This window comes from Cornus florida, unplaced genomic scaffold (assembly GCF_030987335.1).
Source record: "Cornus florida cultivar Cherokee Brave unplaced genomic scaffold, ASM3098733v1 CherokeeBrave_3.0.0_Hap2_Chr02, whole genome shotgun sequence".
NCBI classification, from domain to species: domain Eukaryota; kingdom Viridiplantae; phylum Streptophyta; class Magnoliopsida; order Cornales; family Cornaceae; genus Cornus; species Cornus florida.
The window spans coordinates 10,798,919-10,821,380 of NW_026775572.1; the positions used below are offsets into that span (position 1 = coordinate 10,798,919).

The window sequence follows — 22,462 nt, forward strand, 5'->3', positions numbered from 1 at the left end:
AAAATGGAAATCAAAATGTACAAGCACCTGCTTCAGGAAATGTCCAAATGAAAGTTCACAAAAGTGCATCTTTTAAGCTTTTTAATTGCCATCTATTTGGAATTTATTATGAGTAATGCTAGTATATCCTATCAGCTTTTTATGCACGAGTAATGCTACTCCAGCTTTCGTTTGTCTTACCCAAATTGATAAAATACATTTTAAGTTTGTATATACCATGTTGGGTTTTAATCAATGTAACTGCAAATAAAGAACACTCTTTTCAATGTAATGGTCATAAATTAGTGTTCCATCTAAGCGCCACTGAAGGAAAAGCGCGCATGGTTTGATTCAACCAAAGCATAAATCATGATTCAAGTACAAGAAGAAAATATTCCTCTCTTGAGAAAAACCCTCCTCTTAGTTCCAGAGAGATCTACATCTGTATATTAGTATATTACTGTAAGTCGTGGTCCTTTGTGAAGGGGATTGAGATTGCAATCACACATAAGCATAACCTTAATTGCCCCTCTGCAACGCAGAACGTGGTTCTGATCTTAACACAAGGTTGATTGGGCCAGCCAGATTATATGTAGGAAGTTGTTGAACAAATCCCAGTAGATTCCGAAGCCAACACGATCGCAGCCGGATTTCTGGTCCACTTTGAATACATAATTCTGCAAGTTATCAGAAATCCTGTTAAGAGTACTGTAACTGCAAACCTAATCATCCCATACACGTGAATAAAAAACACACTAACTCCAATAATCTAATGTTGGGCATACGATAGATGATATTGACCTTTTCAATATAATAAAATTTATGCAGCATACATCATTTCATATATATCTCAGGTTGTCTGATACTTATAAAAACTATATATCTCAGGCTGTCTGATATCATCTGATGCATAAACTCCCTCCACTAAGTGGTTATCAAACAGGGTAGTTAAAAAACGCACTAATTTTGTTTCTTACTACTCTTTACTTGGGCCAAATTCTGTCCAGAGACATCCATATGCAGCAATAGAGGTTCCCAAATGTCAATAGAATAATAATAATAATAATAATAATAATAATAATAATAAAAAGAGTATATTGGTTGATGACCAAAAAGAATTATTGAATAAAAAGCCTATTACTAGTTTATTAGTAGTAAAGCATTGTTACGCTAGTTGGTGGTCAATACAAAATTATAATTGCTTGTTTGATGACGACAACCACCACCACCAAAAAAAAAAAAAAAATAATAATAATAATAATAAATAAATAAAATTGTCCCCGAACAAAGAGAAATTAATGGATATCAACTAAAGTAACGAACAACCACATTATAATTTGATATGATGTCAGAGATGAATTGCCAACAAATCATCTATGATCCAAATAACCAAAATGAATCTAAGTAGCAAGAGAACTCACACGTAATGATGCCCACTTTTTATATCAATTTGATTGAGCAGATGAAATTGGGTAAAATATACAAGGATTTTACAAATTTTAAACCAACCCTCGTTGAGGTCAACTTGACAGAACTCAGTTCTTAGCGATAGGGGGAGATGACATCTTCCATGTGTTCTTGGTGCCTTTCTTATAAAAAAGGCCAGCATTTTTCTTTCTTTCTTTTTGTTTAAGGACATACTAAGGGCACACTGACAAAAAAGTCGTGATGTAGTTTGAAATTTATAATCATTTAGAGTCTTTCTTTCGTTTGTTATATTTTTAAACCCCATTGATTATTTGGAAACGGAAACTTCTTTGCCTACTACCACTTTATCAGTGGATTCTCATAAACCAAGAGAAGTAGGATCTTTTAGCTGATAATAATTAGAAATTAAGAAATTCTTAGCCCAACTATCCGAGGGTTCTAAAAATTTTATTCACCCTCTCTATTGGATGGAAGCAAAAACATATTATATTTCCCTCTACTCATCCTGCTGAAGTTACGAAGATGACATTTCGTTCATTAGAAATACTATTTTGAGATGTCCTGTACTCATTAGCTTACGGATTTGTTGAGTAATTGGCCGCCATGCGATTATTTCTGGCAGTTGGGTACAAGGACAGATTCCGGCCCTAAAAGCATTACTAGGATGCAGTTTTTGACCAGACTTGACTTGGTAGGTATAGACAGTCCTTTTGATGTAGGATAAGTGTGAGCAATACTCTTTTACCAGCGCTATGGCACCAAAATTGTTATTGGACAACAATAGAGAGGGTCCTTTTGGGGCTAATTATTATTGACGTCTTTATGATTATAGGTTAAAGGTTGGTTGGGAACTTGCGTTTAGAGTTTCTAAAATATGTAAGAAAGAGTTCATTTATGAGACTTTAACACGGCACGAAAAGAAGTTCAGGGACTGTTTGTGGTTGTTAATAGAGTAACTATAAAAAGTAACTTTGCTGATTTGTTCTACAGTTGTAAGATTGAAAGACTCTAGAGGTGGAAATGAATTAACAAGGTCTGATTATGGTAATGACTTTGAATGAAAATTACAAATGCAGAAAATTGAAGGGCAAACAGCAAATTAAAGGGAAAATTTTTCTAATAAAATGATGGTGTGTGGTGGTTAAATATTGGGCATGTTGATTTTTAATATAAATATTGACTCACAATCAATATTGGGCAAGCTGGTTTGATTATGGTCACAAAAATCAACCTAGGTAGTACTTTATGGTCACAAAAATCAACCTAGGTGGTACTTTACAATTTTTTCTTTTTTGAAAATAGCAACAAATTCATAAAAGTCATTTCTACTAACCTGAAAATGGAGTTTGTTGGATTATTATTTATATATAGGATTAATCTTAGTTGGAATATTATATATATAGGATTTTTGGTGTAGTGGTTAAATATTGGGCACGTTGATTTTTAATATAAATATTGACTCACAATCAATATTGGGCAAGCTGGTTTGATTATGGTCACAAAAATCAACCTAGGTAGTACTTTACAATTTTTTCTTTTTTGAAAATAGCAACAAATTCATAAAGGTCATTTCTACTAACCTGAAAATGGAGTTTGTTGGATTATTATTTATATATAGGATTAATCTTAGTTGGAATATTATATATATAGGATTAATCTAAGAAGACGATCTTTTAAGCATATATATGTTCAAAAAGAATATGTTAAAAAAAAAAAGAGTTTGATTGAAGAAAAGGAATGCCATTTCTTTTGAAGAGAATTCAAAAGAAATACAAATAAAAATGAAAAATAAAAAATAAAAAATTGAAGAGGAAGTAGGAAAACAAAGAAAGAATTAGAGAAACTGGTAGAAAAAGGATAATTTTAAGGTGGGGCATTAAGTAATATTTTACAAATTATAAACATATACATAATAAAAAATTATTAAAATAGTAGGCCAGCCTGGGCCCAGATGCCATGTAACGACCCGAACCTGAAGGTTCGAATCGCTAACCGGGTCCTTCTCCGAACCCAAGGTCAACTAAGGATACTAACGTCTTTTTCTACGTCAATACATAATATACGTGTCATCCCAGAGTTTAAAAACAAATAGTAATAGCAATAATAATAAAATGAGATTATAGCTACAAAATATGTCAAAACAGTCCACTAACCCATCGAACCCTATGGAGAAGCGTCGTCCGCCACTTCCCTTCCGTATCCTGAAAAATGTTAATAATAAGGGGGTGAGCATAAAGCTCAGTACGAAGTGTCTAAGACACACTTCTTATATTCCCGTGAATCCATACAATGTATAGATAAAAAGTAAACGAGATCATGCCATAGGGAAACGCACATTCTCAACCACAACAACAAGTATGTAGCAAATATCAACCAATCACAAGTTTACCACAATGTCATGAAGTGCAATATTATGCAAATGTCACTCCCCATTTTTCGAAACATTTCCATTTCAACTTTCAAACCGTTTGTGTAATCCAACCCAAGGCACCTCTAAGGTGTCACGAATGGAGGGTTGACTAACTATTCACGACCACAAGGCACCTCCAAGGCGTCGCATCCGGCCTAGTTAGCACAACCATACTCCCTTCTAGACTACACTAACAACACGGACCGCTAGGCGCCTCTTAGGCGTCCGGTTTTCGCAAACTCCTTTGAAAAATATTTTTCCCAAGAACAAATTCATTTATTTTAAAACATTTTTCCCCCTATTTCTTTCCCAATGGATGCATCAATGCTTCATGCTTCATTTCATCAATTCAACCATAAAGTTCCCACATACTTTTTTAAATAAATTAATAAATTACTAAAATATACAACTCATATTTTCATTCCACATTTTGCTAGCAATTTAAATATACAATTCACAAATTTATTTCACATAAGCATGTTTAAACACAATATAATCAATTAACACCTTGTCATGATTTCATATATGGCATTTAAACAATATTCAGGAACTTTTGCTAATTAAACATGCAATTAAACAATTTATAAGAAAAAGATTCACAAAAGTACAAGAAGACCATGATTAGAGACCCCTACCCTGAAAAAAAAGAATTTTCCTCACTAAATCATCAAAGCCTCAAGCTCCCGGCCTCCTCTGCAAACTCTTAGCTCCTCTCTTTTCTCAAACTATCTCTGTGTTCTCAAACTTTCTGTCTTTACTCGGTTCACTCTGTATTACTCTAATTTTTTTTTTTTTTTTCTTTCTGTCTTTGCATTCACTCAGTCCACACACACATGACATATACAAGGCAAAATCATCCACCTCGCACAAATAAATATGACATTAGCGTACATCATACACTTCCATCTACATCACTTCATAAACACTCCATCAGAACCCACGTGAAGGCAAAACAATTTTGCCCAAAAAGTCACTCAGTGGGCCCTGCGAATCATCACAATTGTTTTCTCAATTCCCACTCTCTCGGCAGCCACCCATTTGATTCTTTCCTTCCATTTGACATTGGATATACATATATATATATATATATACAAAAACATATGACAAATACCAAAACCCATTAAAACTCTTTTATATCATTCAAGTGGGACCTGCAACCCACCTAATCAACTTTTCATTCCTCATTTCACTCTACCTGCAGCCTTCTTCAAATCTCTCTTTCTTTTTATTTCCATTGCACAGCACACACAAGATATATATAATGCAACAAAATCCAAATCCACTAAATTGATTCTCCAATTTAAAAATAAATAAGATCACTAAAAATCATAAAATAAATTAAATTAAAAAAAAAAATCGGGTTATCACAATCTCTACCACTTAAAAAGAATTTCGTCCCCAAAATTCAGATCCAACAGTCTTTGTATACCCAAAAACACCAATTCAAGTTATATATTAAGATCTACAGCATTTAACTCTGTTTTATAACAAGAGTGAGAAGGTGAACTTTAGTTTTTCCCAATTTTTAGTATGGTTACAAGTAAAGAATGATTCTAAGTAACTATATAACTTGAATGTAAAAAAAAAAAAATTATGACAAAGGTGTTAAACAAAACAAAATCCATAAATCCCTATCCTAGGCGATGTGTGATACCGTGAAATGTAGGACGTTGTGGTAGCTGCCAGTGCTAGTTACCCTCCCACACACTCCGTAACCGTTGTGGTAGCTAATCGATGTGTCACCCACCCATTAAAAAAAAAATAATAACAAACCTGGGCTACCTGCCCAACCACACTAACCAACCATTCCAGTAGCTGCCAGTGAACGCCATCCGCCCACAAACACCGGGCTACGAGTGATAGCTAACCAGTACCACACACTTGCCCACTCACACTCGTCTACATCATCACTAAACTCACACTTCTGGTTGGGTACAGGCTAATAAAATCCTCAATTCATTTAAACACAAATACATCATTATAATCCCATTATCATAAGAAAAATGTCCTCTTTTATACAAAATCAATTTCCTCAAATATATACAAAATTCTCTAAATAAATAAAATAAATCCTGCAATGCCGACTTTCCAGCCTAAGCCCGTATCTAGCAATCCCCGTTCATCTTCGGTACATGAAACTGGAGGGTGGTGAGACGGAAAGTCCCAGTAAGAAAAACCATAACAAGAATTTCAATAATCAATGATCGTACCACAAACCCATTATCGGACACATGATCCTACCTAATTCACCTCGTCACCCGAGACAAACCATCTGAATCTACACTGTCACACCGACACGACGCACAGTACCATGCTCTCGTTGTCCCTAACAAAACGAAATAATCATTGACCTTAGACCTGACATCGTGCTAGAGAGGGACTGATTCAGAAGAAATGGTTGGCCATGCCATTCTCATCATCGATCCGGCCTCAGCACAGACGTCGTTGCTGTCCTCAAGTCCAAACCTCAATACAATGTCACATAGTCCACAATATAACCACGGAATTCACTCACTATCAATCCATCACTCTACGTAACTTTAACGACTAAATACCACAATTATCAACCAGCATAAAAGCTCTCCGATCTCCTCATAATACCCATATTAGGTAGACAACTCCATAACATCATTCGATTCAATTCATGTCTCATTAAAATACTTTGTAAGGCTGTCTCATACCTGAAATCTCGAAACCAGAGTCAATTACTACGATTACTTCTCAAAGGAATCATACATCCACATTTCGAATCATAAAATCCTGAGACGATACCGACACTAGTCTTCAAAACATTGCTCAAATCAAACATCTATAAAAACACCTAAGTACATGAATCATATCACATCACCTAATCATCCTCGAACGTACAATTTACGACACATCCCCCAGTCATCACCGATAGCACCAAACACTGAAAACATAATCCCTATTCGGCAACTCGTGCCGTCAAAACCACCCTTAAAACAAGCACCACTAAGAACCAATGACTTTATCTCCCTCCGTGGGAGAGAGTTGACCAAATCAATCAAACCTTTACCGATAACTCCTATAATGTAACAAACCACACACAGGTCCGCCCACCCACGAACGCGCACAACTCCTAAATGGAGAACAGGGCTTACGACAAACGACTTCCTTGCTAGGACTAGAACAAACAGAAAGGGTAACAAATCCCACCTCACAAGAGACTAACGACTTGTGATACCCCTCGATTCTAGAGCCACGGGTGATCAAGTCCGAGCACAGATCTGAGGGATATCAGACAATCAATATGTAAACAAGCAGGAATAAAACTAAAGTAAGACTTAAATAATAATAAACAGAAAGAATACTAATATGAAAAACCTTGAACCTTAACTAAATTAATATAATTTAAATCCGTACAACTCGGGAATCCACCTAGAGGACCCCTAATTCCAAATCCTTAAATAAATTTACAGAATTAGAATCCAAAACCAAAATAGAAAGGAAAATCCTATGTAGTCGGAAGAGTGAGTGACTGTATCTGCATCGCCACGATCAAACCCTAAGTCTGGTACTCACGAACACCTGAAAAATAAAGGTGGGTCAGGCCCACATGCAAGTTCCATCCTACTACAATCCGTACATAAACCCGATACGCAGAAACATCCTAGATAGCTCGGCAATATCTACAATAGTCCATAGATATATAAATACACACTATAGGATGCTCACTAGCCTATAACATAGTTCAGCCTGGGTAGAAGGTGACATATAAAACACGCTTTTCAGCGGCCAAGTACCTAGACCTACCAGGGAACTTTAGCTATATCTAGCTACTCAACCTTTGCAATCTACGCACCCTAACCGTGATCAGGAGACTCAAGCTCGTATCACAGTACCATATAAATATATATAAATTCTTTCCTAATGCAGAAAAATAAAACAAACATCCGTTATGTCGTTCAACTGTTTTAATTGACAGGACATGCATCCATGTAGGATTTAACTATTTTAGTTAATCCATTCCGTATGTATGAAAGGGGTATGACTTAACTTTTTGATCTAATCCATCCCTGATATGTCACCATCCCATACCGGTACATATAATGCATATAATCCACACATGATGCACACTCAAAATGAACATCAAGTATATCCAGAACCAACATAATAGAAATCAGATATAAATAAGCTCCTATCATGCATCCAGTATATGATTATATTCATAGAACCTCCTTTTAAATTGTTAAAATAAGAATAAACAATTTAAACCATCCATTTCCATGTAATTGACAGAACATAAATTAAGACAGTTCAGCAATTATCCTTCATAACATAATATAATGAATATCAGAATTTTAAATTGCACATTATACTAGAATTCCAAAACAACACATCCATACTAGTTCGTTTTAAATGTTAAAATGATGACTAGCATTTACATCCTCCCATATCCTTTACGGCATGCAAATTTATAATTAAATCTCATGGTATCTATGTAATTCCCCATTACAAATTTTGTGTCGGATATAATGACACTCCAAAGTTTAAGTATATCATATGAAACTTCAAAAGTATCTTATACCAGTTTCATTTAATTTGCTAACACGAAACTAGCAACTAACCTTCCACTACTCCCGACAATATACAACTTATTAGATACGAGTACATGACGTCGTAACCAACATTCCTGGAACCGAACTATGCTAAATATATCATTGATATAAATTCTAACAATAATTACGATGTCAGTCCAAATTAAGTTGTCAAAACAACTTAGCAAAACAAGCATTCCTCCTTCCTTGACAGTAGGCCTATTATAAGCTTATGTTTTATGACATGCATTTAGGTTTAGCACCTTAGCATAAACCAACTATTTGAAGGCTTTAACAAGTTAATTTTAATCATTTAAAACCCCCCATCACTTTCCAGTAATTACCTTTAAGTCCCTGAACTTCAGAAAAATTGCAGAAAACCCCCGTAGGGGTTTTTTTCCCATGGGAGCCGGCTCCTCTTTATTGGAGCCGGCTCCTAGGCTTCTAGAGCCGGCTCTCCCTCATGAAGAGCCGGCTCTCTCTTCATGGGAGCCGGCTCCTACCATTTAGGAGCCGGCTCTCCCCCCTGAGAGCCCCTCTGCCTCGTCTCTACTTCGTCCGATGATTTTTCTGCGTTTCCGGCGAAGTCCGACGTTCTTGTCCCAAGTATTTTAACATTCCTAGGGTTCAATTTAAATTCTTAAAGCCCTAGAAACTTCTCACCATCCAGCATGCATTAATTGACAAAAATCTAAAACAAAAAACAAAACCGTATCCAAAAACATCAATCACAGTTAACTGAACATATCAACAATCTAAAGTCTGATCACATGTGTCATAATTCCATTTTAAAGGTTAATTAACTTCCTAACCATCCTAACAACACCTCACATTCCATTATGAATTAATTTACAGAGGTTTAATACATAATCTAACAATTTATGCAAGGAAAGCCATCTTCAGTTATTATACGTTAACCAAATTTCAGACTAAACTAATATGCATAAAATTTGTTTTAAAAGTTTTAATTAAATTCCTGGAGTCTATTTAGAATGCACAGAACACAAGTTTACAGGAAGGAGAGAATGAAACTTGCCTTTAGATAGAATTTTGAAACCTTACAGCCGCATCGTCTCTAAGTTTCAGAATTCTCTTATACTGCTCCCACCTCTGACCATTGTTCCATTCCTCTGTTCTTCCTCCTTAGCTTCATAGATTAATACTACGTGAATAATGCTTTATTTTAACCCTTGCAGACTACACAAGAATATACACATTGAAGTGTATACAACCCTCTCTATGTATCTTTGTTTTTCCTCTTAAATTACCCCTACGTGAATAGGGTTTTCTCCCAAAAACCCTTGCAACATATATCGTTATATATATATAGACTCCTCTGAAACCCTAATCCCAAATCCAGTAATCCTAACCCTAAGTCCAGCCCAACTACAAGTCGGCTACCTAATTACTTAATCATAACACCCTAAACCTAATTATCACCCAACATGGTAATAAACAAGTTCCCACAACAGTTACGTTCATTATACATATATCTGGAATAAAATTAACTAACTAATTAATTAATTACCCTTAAACATAATTAAAGGAAAAAAATAAATAAATAATTATGACTAAAAACCACACAGAACACACATACAATTTCAAGTCATATGAATAACAAAATAAAACACACTTAAACAATATTAATTTAAACACACACTTAATCAATCAATTAATTTAACCAAATACAATAAACACAATTAGTTAAATAAGCAAATAAAAACCCTTAAACATATAGCCAGATAAATCATATTTAAAATGCACATACACATAGCCAGATAAATCATATTTAAAATGCACATAAATCAACTAATCAATAAATCAATAAAATGCGCATAAAATAAATAAAGAAATTCCAGTTATATCCTTTTAAAAATTAGGGGTATTACATTCTTCCCCCCTAACAAAAGGAATTCTGTCATCGGAATTCACAAAAATCTGAATTAATGTCTTTGCAAAATTCATTTCCGTTTTCGTGTGGCACAGCCCCTTTAGACGTGCGCCACCCAAATTCCAACACATCCAACCATATACAAGATTCCTATGTTTAAGAAATAGCATAAATGTGCAACCCCTAGATTGTATCTAGCAACGATCCAATCCTACCCAATATTTAATGAAGGGTAACCATCCCTCGTCCTTCCAATTCCATAGAAGTAACACATAAAAGTCCTATGCATCCAGCGCTTAAAAAGTTGGTAACGCTAAACAATAGGTTACTGCCGAAACCAATAACCAAAACCCGTGAAGAGTCAGTGTGATACATAAAGCTGACTTTCCTCCAAAACACATTGCTTCTGATACGGAAAACCGCTCAAACAACCCTTCCCTGATTGAAAACTCCCATGTACGAGTTCAACTAGCTACAAAATCCGACTGTCGCCTCCAAACCGTGAGCACTCATTACCAAAAAAGAGCATGGTTCTCCAATGTATCCTTACATAAAGTCAAGGTCTTATTAGATAACTTTGCTTCCATGTCGGACCAACCAGTAAGAGATCGACACAACCCGACTATCTAAAATCCCAGACATTGTCGCACGAATTGTGTCAAAAATAGCACAGATAATATCTGGAAAGCTAAATAACGCTTTTAATTACCCATGCCCACTTAGGAGGTATATCCTAAGCATATTTGCCATGATCAAATAGAATATCGCGATCAAATTTCCCGTCTAGAGATGCGAAGCATAGTTGTTGCTCCAACACCTTCAAAAAACTCCTTTGACATAGCACCGGTTATCTTCCATATTGAATAACCACATACTATAACTCCATTATCAGCACAATGTAGAACTGATAAGAAACGCCAAAGTAAACTCCACTAAAGTGTAGTCCATAAGCGAACTTGCTCTATCCACTACTCGTAAACCATATGGATTTAAAATTCCCACAAATGTCAGTAATTTCTACCAACCATCCCCTCCTGATTAATCCTACTCCCAGTTCGATATAAGAAAGGACTAAAACCTCTAGTGATATCCAAGTATCAATTGTCAACCTGACTAACAGATGATACTCTTGGAGACAGTTATGTACATGTCCCTATCCGTACCGCACCAAAACTAACATTGTATATCGGGATGCAAACCATAACCAGTTGTCTGCACCGTAAAATTTGTGAATTTTACAGCTCAGTCACTTCGACCTTCCTAGAAGTAGAAAGATAACTACCAATCTTCCTTCAGTTCCTTAAACTCATCTGAGTAAGGTACTACCTCCTGTGGGGTCAGCTCAAATATTCTAAGTTGACCACTTCCATTTCCCTGGTAACAGCAGGTGTTATATTTCCATATGTTAAACCACAACGGATTGTGCAACAACCACCGAAGGTTCAATTACCATACCGGTTGATAAGATCACCCTCGTCCCTATTACTTTCACCAGACGAAGCTTAATGCAAAGTGTGAATCACCACATCTATCCATCTAAGCCGTCTCATGATCCGTGCTATTCGTAGGAACTGATATCTTACTAGTTCCCAAAATAGACAAAATGAAATTGATTTAATTTTATCAGTCAACGATCTCCCAACCAGAATCCTGACCCTTGTGTAGAATCAGTAATCTCTCATCTAAATCCGTGGAAACTACTCTGTCAGTCCCGCGCTAGCATGAGAAGTGGCCGCAAGGATCTAATGATCTCTGTCGGTTCATCTAGATTATTTACCAAACATCATACTTGGAGACGGATATTAGATGTTCGGTCTCATCTTCAAGTCTTTGACATCTTACCTTTCTAACATAAATAAGTGGCTATTAGACATCCCATCTAACTGCAACCGCATATGGAAATCTTTTCATCCTCCAAATAGTCAAAAATTTCCGAGCAACAACTACTTGTTGCGAACGGTAACCTAAAAAAAAATTTCCATATTATTTGTGCAAATGAGTGACTCTGCCTCCTCCTTGATATGCATCGTCATCAACAATTCTTGATTAAGAATTTACTGATGACTACTAAATTCGTCTACTAACCTCAGTCGGTGTCATTCCAACAAGTACTTAAACCAGTACCTAAATCCTCTTACTGACTTAGGAACACCTGTTTAAAATTTTCCTAGAAGATATTCAGCCAAGCCAGTTCCTTCGATAAACCAGCATGACGTTACAGCTTATCCACTGAATCTATATCATTTGACTCAAAACTGCTGGTTTTTTTTCTTATCCCATCCTGAACACATACTACAACCACGCATGTCTAGGTTCATTTGAATGACTAAAGTTAGATATACTAACCAAATCCTATGATCACATGCCTACAATCCTAGCATAATTAACGCTATTCCTCCAAAACGGTAATTAACTGATACTTGACGAAAAAGAAACACATAAAACACACACAATAAAACACAATAAACTCCTACGTAAAACATCGTTCCTCCTTGCAAAGAAAATCTCTTTTAGAAATCAACTTTATCCGATTGGTTCACAATTTCCTTTCTACAGTTTCGGAGGTAATCACCCAACCTCGAAACATAGCTCAAAACCAAACTCCATTTGCCTCAGCAAATAAAGGCTTAACCTTCATCCTCCTTATACACAGGATACAAACCATCTAATGTAGCTGTATAAAGCAACTTAGATCGTCAAAACCTAATCCCCATACTCCCCGGAACGTGCTATATAATATTTGCTTCGTTCTGAGAAGAACTTCATCCGATTCCCAAACCTCTGAAGAGTTCCCTTTATCTACCTCATTTAAAGGTAATACACAAGGTTAACTATCCACCTCAACTCTATGAGTATCGTTCACTATACTATTAGCGAACAAGATCACTTTCACGTGATCCTTGATTTCCAACATCTAATACCCTCTTTCTTGGGTTTGTTGAAATCTCCTCCATTAGAATCCTCTTTGGACTCCTATTCCTCGGTTGTCTCCTTTATGAGAGTAACTAAAATCGTGTTAGTCCCTTTATACGGGGACCTAAAACACACTCATATATCCCTCATTGGCTTATACTTTTAAAAGTAATGCCAACCGGAACTAAATCTTAAATCTCAAGTTCTGCTTCCGATAGAGAACTCGATAACGTACTCCTCTACTCCTTCGGTCTGATTTGCTGTCGCCGCAGACCCCATACTCCTTCTAGTGTCAACCATTTCATAATTATGGAATATAATTGACACCAGGAGCTCCTCCTAATGAACCGTAAAAGAGTACAATGAATCCTAATATGGCTCTAAGTGTTTAAGAGACGCAACGCGGAAGACTTCTAACGAAAGACACTCCTAAGGACACTAGAACCTGGAGTGCTCTGATACCAACTGTGATACCCCTCGATTCTAGAGCCACGGGTGATCAAGTCCGAGCACAGATCCGAGGGATATCAGACAATCAATATGTAAACAAGCAGGAATAAAACTAAAGTAAGACTTAAATAATAATAAACAGAAAGAATACTAATATGAAAAACCTTGAACCTTAACTAAATTAATATAATTTAAATCCGTACAACTCGGGAATCCACCTAGTGGACCCCTAATTCCAAATCCTTAAATAAATTTACAGAATTAGAATCCAAAACCAAAATAGAAAGGAAAATCCTATGTAGTCGGAAGAGTGAGTGACTGTATCTGCATCGCCACGATCAAACCCTAAGTCTGGTACTCACGAACACCTGAAAAATAAAGGTGGGTCAGGCCCACATGCAAGTTCCATCCTACTACAATCCGTACATAAACCCGATACGCAGATACATCCTAGATAGCTCGGCAATATCTACAATAGTCCATAGATATATAAATACACACTATAGGATGCTCACTAGCCTATAACATAGTTCAGCCTGGGTAGAAGGTGACATATAAAACACGCTTTTCAGTGGCCAAGTACCTAGACCTACCAGGGAACTTTAGCTATATCTAGCTACTCAACCTTTGCAATATACGCACCCTAACCGTGATCAGGAGACTCAAGCTCGTATCACAGTACCATATAAATATATATAAATTCTTTCCTAATGCAGAAAAATAAAACAAACATCCGTTATGTCGTTCAACTGTTTTAATTGACAGGACATGCATCCATGTAGGATTTAACTATTTTAGTTAATCCATTCCGTATGTATGAAAGGGGTATGACTTAACTTTTTGATCTAATCCATCCCTGATATGTCACCGTTCCATACCGGTACATATAATGCATATAATCCACACATGATGCACACTCAAAATGAACATCAAGTATATCCAGAACCAACATAATAGAAATCAGATATAGATAAGCTCCTATCATGCATCCAGTATATGATTATATTCATAGAACCTCCTTTTAAATTGTTAAAATAAGAATAAACAATTTAAACCATCCATTTCCATGTAATTGACAGAACAGAAATTAAGACAGTTCAGCAATTATCCTTCATAACATAATATAATGAATATCAGAATTTTAAACTGCACATTATACTAGAATTCCAAAACAACACATCCATACTAGTTCGTTTTAAATGTTAAAATGATGACTAGCATTTACATCCTCCCATATCCTTTACGGCATGCAAATTTATAATTAAATCTCATGGTATCTATGTAATTCCCCATTACAAATTTTGTGTCGGATATAATGACACTCCAAAGTTTAAGTATATCATATGAAACTTCAAAAGTATCTTATACCAGTTTCATTTAATTTGCTAACACGAAACTAGCAACTAACCTTCCACTACTCCCGACAATATACAACTTATTAGATACGAGTACATGACGTCATAACCAACATTCCTGGAACCGAACTATGCTAAATATATCACTGATATAAATTCTAACAATAATTACGATGTCAGTCCAAATTAAGTTGTCAAAACAACTTAGCAAAACAAGCATTCCTCCTTCCTTGACAGTAGGCCTATTATAAGCTTATGTTTTATGACATGCATTTAGGTTTAGCACCTTAGCATAAACCAACTATTTGAAGGCTTTAACAAGTTAATTTTAATCATTTAAAACCCCCCATCACTTTCCAGTAATTACCTTTAAGTCCCTGAACTTCAGAAAAATTGCAGAAAACCCCCGTAGGGGTTTTTTTCCCATGGGAGCCGGCTCCTCTTTATTGGAGCCGGCTCCTAGGCTTCTAGAGCCGGCTCTCCCTCATGAAGAGCCGGCTCTCTCTTCATGGGAGCCGGCTCCTACCATTTAGGAGCCGGCTCTCCCCCCTGAGAGCCCCTCTGCCTCGTCTCTACTTCGTCCGATGATTTTTCTGCGTTTCCGGCGAAGTCCGACGTTCTTGTCCCAAGTATTTTAACATTCCTAGGGTTCAATTTAAATTCTTAAAGCCCTAGAAACTTCTCACCATCCAGCATGCATTAATTGACAAAAATCTAAAACAAAAAACAAAACCGTATCCAAAAACATCAATCACAGTTAACTGAACATATCAACAATCTAAAGTCTGATCACATGTGTCATAATTCCATTTTAAAGGTTAATTAACTTCCTAACCATCCTAACAACACCTCACATTCCATTATGAATTAATTTACAGAGGTTTAATACATAATCTAACAATTTATGCAAGGAAAGCCATCTTCAGTTATTATACGTTAACCAAATTTCAGACTAAACTAATATGCATAAAATTTGTTTTAAAAGTTTTAATTAAATTCCTGGAGTCTATTTAGAATGCACAGAACACAAGTTTACAGGAAGGAGAGAATGAAACTTGCCTTTAGATAGAATTTTGAAACCTTACAGCCGCATCGTCTCTAAGTTTCAGAATTCTCTTATACTGCTCCCACCTCTGACCATTGTTCCATTCCTCTGTTCTTCCTCCTTAGCTTCATAGATTAATACTACGTGAATAATGCTTTATTTTAACCCTTGCAGACTACACAAGAATATACACATTGAAGTGTATACAACCCTCTCTATGTATCTTTGTTTTTCCTCTTAAATTACCCCTACGTGAATAGGGTTTTCTCCCAAAAACCCTTGCAACATATATCGTTATATATATATAGACTCCTCTGAAACCCTAATCCCAAATCCAGTAATCCTAACCCTAAGTCCAGCCCAACTACAAGTCGGCTACCTAATTACTTAATCATAACACCCTAAACCTAATTATCACCCAACATGGTAATAAACAAGTTCCCACAACAGTTACGTTCATTATACATATATCTGGAATAAAATTAACTAACTAATTAATTAATTACCCTTAAACATAATTAAAGGAAAAAAATAAATAAATAATTATGACTAAAAACCACACAGAACACACATACAATTTCAAGTCATATGAATAACAAAATAAAACACACTTAAACAATATTAATTTAAACACACACTTAATCAATCAATTAATTTAACCAAATACAATAAACACAATTAGTCAAATAAGCAAATAAAAACCCTTAAACATATAGCCAGATAAATCATATTTAAAATGCACATACACATAGCCAGATAAATCATATTTAAAATGCACATAAATCAACTAATCAATAAATCAATAAAATGCGCATAAAATAAATAAAGAAATTCCAGTTATATCCTTTTAAAAATTAGGGGTATTGCACGACTCGCACCTGAATGCACCCGACACCTTGTCACGCGCTACACACCAACTGTCCAACCATGAACACCCAATCTCACCTGAGATGAACTAAACTCCTTACACACAAAGAGAGAACCAAATGGATACAAGTACGGAACTAAGAACTCAATTCTAGGCGACCTTGCTTCTAACGGACCGTCATACACTATCAACACAGAAACCTCACATACAATACTCTGCAACACCCATGCTAACCCAAAACCAATCAGATAAGAGCACCAACACTCACAACATACCAACACTAGAAACGATCACAACCCATCGGACACCGCATCCCGTTCTACCTAGATACAGTCACCCCCAAATGACAACCTCCATGCCATAAAACGACATTTTACCACCCATTCCATCTCCACCTTCCTAGGCGACACCACCTCGAACACCATGTACAAGATTCGTGACGTCAGTCACATCAACCCACTACGCATCAAAAGAAAAAGGTGCCTATTTGGCAACATCGTCTTCACTGACTCTAAAAACTAATCAATCCCTAATCGCCTTAACCGATGCACAATCTCATCAATTACCTGACAATACACAACAAATAACCCCCAAACTACATTCGGATCATACCTTAAACCGTTCTGCTCATCGGCGCTAAACATTACACTATAACACCTCTATTACCATTCTTCCCAATGGACAATTCGAACCTTTATTATCATCAAGCCACTACTAAGTGATTCTTCCTCAAACATCCTTAAAACAATACCATCATAACAAAAGAATAAGCATCACTCTCGATACTCCCCCAACAACAACCATTTTTTATCATTGGAAAAGAACCTCCATACGGTAATGTCATGCCGACAAACCCTCAAAACAAAATGAGCACAAATCTCAAAATGTGAGCACCCAATTGTCACCTCAATACCATCAACGATGCCCTCAGTCATTAACGCTTAACCGACAACATCAAACCACTCTTTCAAAGTGATCTACGCATCCAAACAAGGAAACCTCATACCCTAAGTTCAACATCGTTACTTTTCCTCATTCTCGTTCCTTCAAACATCCTTGGCCCCGACAAAAATCAAATGGGGCTACCAACTAACCTACAAGATCAACATTGTCCCAATCACTCCAATCATTAGTCTATCTCTTCGAATCCTCAAACAACAAGCACTATCTCATGATATTTCAGACGTAATCTGAAATACAGCCCTAATTCACAGCTTTCAAATTCTAAAACACAATTCATTTGATAACACAATACTCACCAGCTATCACTTCATCCGCAAAAAACCAAACACTCCAATGACCCCATAGTACCTGCCTTATTGTGCAATCCTGCACTACACAGCTAAAACTATCCACTATACACCACCTCAAGACTCTCTAGACAGCTGCGCCAACCTAGAACCCTGCTCATCGACCTAGCCATGCAACTGACTCACCGAGAGTCGATTACCCATAGCACACTCCCGCAACTTTTCGAAATGAAAAATCACCCCTCAACCAATAATAACTAATACACTTTCTTAGACCGCACCAGAACACTTGCAATACACATCTACAACCTATAGACTACATTCGTGACTCAAACAACTCCTGTCACACCTACCGCGATCGGTTTGAAAAGAACCTCCACACCAAATCGTGACCTAAGTCGCAAACGCTGACTTCCTGAGGTTATACCGAAACCCTCACCCGCACACTTGACCTCCACGGTCACCAGAACCCATCCACTGATGCACGAAACTCACACACAACAAGGACACCATGCCATGAAATATGAACCCATTCTATAGTCGTGCTTTAAGCATCGCACAAAACATAACAAAAAAATCAGGATGACTACACACTGAATAGCTCAATCTACGAGCTAGAAGTCCATGCCATTCGTTCGATAAAAACCGACACACCAAACAACCCTGGAGCAACTAAACTCCTCGCTTACTCAGGTTAAAACCCACACAACCATCCATGCTCAACCGCATACTCCTATACATGTATACATATATATATAATAACCGTATCCCATACCATGATACAATTATGTCCCATCATTTAAATTTATTTATTTTTTAAACACCCCGTCTTTCATTTTAAAAAATAAATACTTGCATACCGATGCCTAATAACCATCACAACACCAAACAAGACATGCTTGCGCCTACCGTGCTCACTACTTGCCACATTATTATTTAAAACAAAACTGCCGTGCCTACCACTTGCCGTTACCACCTAAATCACACTTGTCATCATATCATAATTAATATATTTTCAATTATTTATACATTTCATCATCATGACCATATAACACTCATTTTAGCAATTAAGCATGTGAACACTTAGCAAATAAGCATGCCTTTTTAAAACCGTAAAAACATAAGCAATTAAGCAAGTAAACATGCCTTTCAGGCAACAAACACTTTAACACATAAGCACATAAACAATGCAATCCACCTTCCACACAACCCTAGGTAGGCCTTTACTCGTCGTCCTACTTCCGATACCAAATTTGTAACGACTCGAACCCGAGGGTCCGAATCATTAACCAGGTCCTTGTCCGAACCCAAGGTCAACTAAGGACACTATCGTCTTTTTCTACGTCAATACATAATATACGTGTCATCCCAGGGTTTAAAAACAAATGGTAATAGTAATAATAATAAAATAAGATTATAGCTACAAAATATGTCAAAACAGTCTACTAACCCATCGAACCCCTGTGGAAAAGCGTCGTCCGCCACTTCCCTTCCGTATCATGAAAAATGTTAATAATAAGGGGGTGAGCATAAACTCAGTAGGAAGTGTCTAAGACACACTTCTTATATCCCCGTGAATCCATACAATGAATAGATAAAAAGTGAATGGGATCAGCTATAAGGAAACGCACATTCTCAACCACAACAAGAAGTATGTAACAAATATTAACCAATCACAAGTTTACCACAATGTCATGAAGTGCAATATTATGCAAATGTCACTCCCCATTTTCCGAAACATTTCCATTTCAACTTTCAAACCGTTAGTGTAATCCGACTCAAGGCACTTCCAAGACATCACGAATGGAGGGTTGACTAACTATCCATGACCACAAGGCACCTCTAAGGCGTCGCATCCGACCTAATTAGCTCAACCATACTCCCTTCTAGACTACACTAACAACACGGACCGTTCGCAAACTCCTCTCTTGATTCTCCAATTTAAAATTAAATAAGATCACTAAAAATCATAAAATAAATTAAATTAAAAAAAAAAAAAATCAGGTTATCACAGGGCACCTGGTCGCACAGGGTTAGACAGGAACCCACGAGGACAATGTCATCAATCCAATTGCTAAAACAGTAAAATTACCGGTCTACCTTTATTCTGGTGGCTTTAGATTTTAAATTGCTTTTGAAAGGTACTTCATGAAAGGTAGACACTTAAAACCCCAAAATGCTATTAAGATGAATGCTTGCTAGTTGTGATTACTTAACCTACAAGATGGCTCTATGAATTCATGATATCTGCCTTGTGATTAACTGATTGGACAAAAGCTGAACAAGAAAACAAAAGGAGAAAATGACATAAAGTTATTCATCCGATATCTTAAATCCCAAAAATGCTTTTGAAAGGTAGACACTTAAAACCCCAAAATGCTATTAAGATGAATGCTTGCTGGTTGTGATTACTTAACCTACAAGATGGCTCTATGAATTCATGATATATGCCTTTTGATTAACTGATTGAACAAAAGCTGAACAAGAAGTTATTCATCCGATATCATCCTATTGTCAGCTAAATGAGAAATAATGGAAACACAAACAATGATTATATGAATACATGAGGGTCTATAATTGCCAAGAAACCAAAAATATTACCTTTTACTCTGGCATCACAACATTGAATATCTCTCATTGATCTGGTGGAGTCGTCTCACCAAACCATCTTGGAGGATCAAATCCAGACCCACCTGAAAAATGCAAAGCACTTCATAATTATAGGTGTATATGATGTGTGGGATAAAAAATGTGTTACTTTCTTCCAAAAACATCTCAAAACCAGCCCAAAGGGTATTCAACATAATTAGAGAAGAAAAAACAAAAGAAATGTGTGTTTTTCCTTTTAAACAGAGATTTTCTAGTGGAAGTGCCCAATTAAATTACAAGGCTGTGTAAGAAATTAAAACAACTATGGCTTAACAATTCCCAAAAAAAATGAGAATAAAAAGAGCAAAAAGGTCTGAAAAACAAGGTAGCAGTATTACCAAGGGGATTGCAGCGACAGATACGCCAAGCAGTCAAGATGGTCCCCTTGGCAAATCCATATTTCTTGTAAGCAATCATGGAATACTCACTACATGTTGGAACATAACGACAACTATTTTGCAACACTGGCGAGATTTCCCCTGCTCAAAACCCAAATTTGTAGCCCTAGAATCAGTATTGCAAATCAATTTCCCAAAAAGATTCTAATTTTAACCCTAAAGAAAAAAAAAAAAGTAATTAAAGAGTATATGAAGTAAACAAATTCTTGTTTCATTGGAAAATTGAAGGTGAAAAGAACTCACTCTTGTAGAATCTTAGCATAGACAATGCCGCTTTAACCCCTAAATTATCCGCTTCGTCCTCTGATTGCAGATACAACATACTGTGAATTTTCATATCAAGCAAGTTCGATTACACTTAGTGTGTGCGCGTGTATATATATAGAGAGAGTTACCTTGAAGGGCTTTCTGTTCCGATTCTTCATCCAATCCATTAACGATCGGGTATAATCGTCGTCGACGATTGTGAAATTGCTATACACACATAAATACATAAAAAATTAGAAGAAAATTAAAGTAGTGGGGTTTGTGAAAGAGGAAGTACCGTATTAATTGAAGGGAAAAAGATTGAGCGCTGGTTGAGATTGGTTCGGAAACTGAGGGAATTAGGGTTTGTGAATTGAGTCACAATAGATAAGGATGTATGACTTTGATGGAAGAAGGTGGGAGTATTACTCGAGGACAGAGCAAGCGCCATTCTGTTCCAAATATTCCGTTACCAAAGAGATGAACGAAAGATAGCCGTTGCTGATTAGCTACGTGGCGGCAAAGGTATGGTTTGGTATACGTCATCTTACGTCAATCGGCTTAACTTTGGTCTAATAAGTCGTCGGTAGTCTACCCAAATCCAACTCGATGCTACCTTGATCTTTTTAACAGCCTCTTTTATTTCTAGGTTCATGGTCATCTTGGTCATAATCATTAATTTTGTTGTTATAACTTGAGCTTAATATAACCCTAAATGAAACAATCTACCATTCCAAACCTTACCAATCTATCAATTGAAGTCCAACTCAAGTTTAGCCTGGGCTCAAAATAAATAAATAAAAATGTAAATCCAACTTATAATTAATTATGTTTGAATTGAGAGTTTTGAGTTATTTGGATCACTAGACCTAATTATCCCAACTGAGTTGCATCCATTCTATGATTGGCAGTTGGAAAAAAAATGATCTGTTGAGTTAAATTCACGGGCGATTTTCAATCTGTTATCAAATTTACTTACAACTCTACTTATCCAAAAAAAAAAATTTACTTACAACTCTAA

The 22,462-nt window shown here is 36.3% G+C and overlaps 1 protein-coding gene across 4 annotated transcripts; it reads right to left on the reverse strand.

Annotated features, from left to right (window-relative positions):
• Positions 1-241: 241 nt before the first annotated feature.
• Positions 242-22,001, reverse strand: LOC132293558 (UPF0161 protein At3g09310). 4 transcript variants are annotated; one of them, XR_009477862.1, is made up of 7 exons: positions 21,740-22,001; positions 21,591-21,669; positions 21,439-21,498; positions 21,136-21,276; positions 20,750-20,841; positions 3,561-3,608; positions 242-656 (listed from the first exon to the last, which is right to left on the reverse strand). XR_009477862.1 is itself a non-coding variant. In XM_059791096.1 (6 exons), exons 1-5 carry the CDS (start codon positions 21,890-21,892, stop codon positions 20,783-20,785), a joined length of 492 nt encoding a protein of 163 aa, XP_059647079.1. In that variant the 5' UTR covers positions 21,893-22,000; the 3' UTR covers positions 242-656; positions 20,750-20,782. The 4 variants fall into 4 exon arrangements, 3 of the variants coding, with proteins under 3 accessions (XP_059647079.1, XP_059647080.1, XP_059647078.1); XM_059791096.1 differs by lacking the exon at positions 3,561-3,608 and having other exon boundaries at positions 21,740-22,000; XM_059791097.1 differs by lacking the exon at positions 242-656 and having other exon boundaries at positions 3,122-3,608.
• Positions 22,002-22,462: the final 461 nt, after the last annotated feature.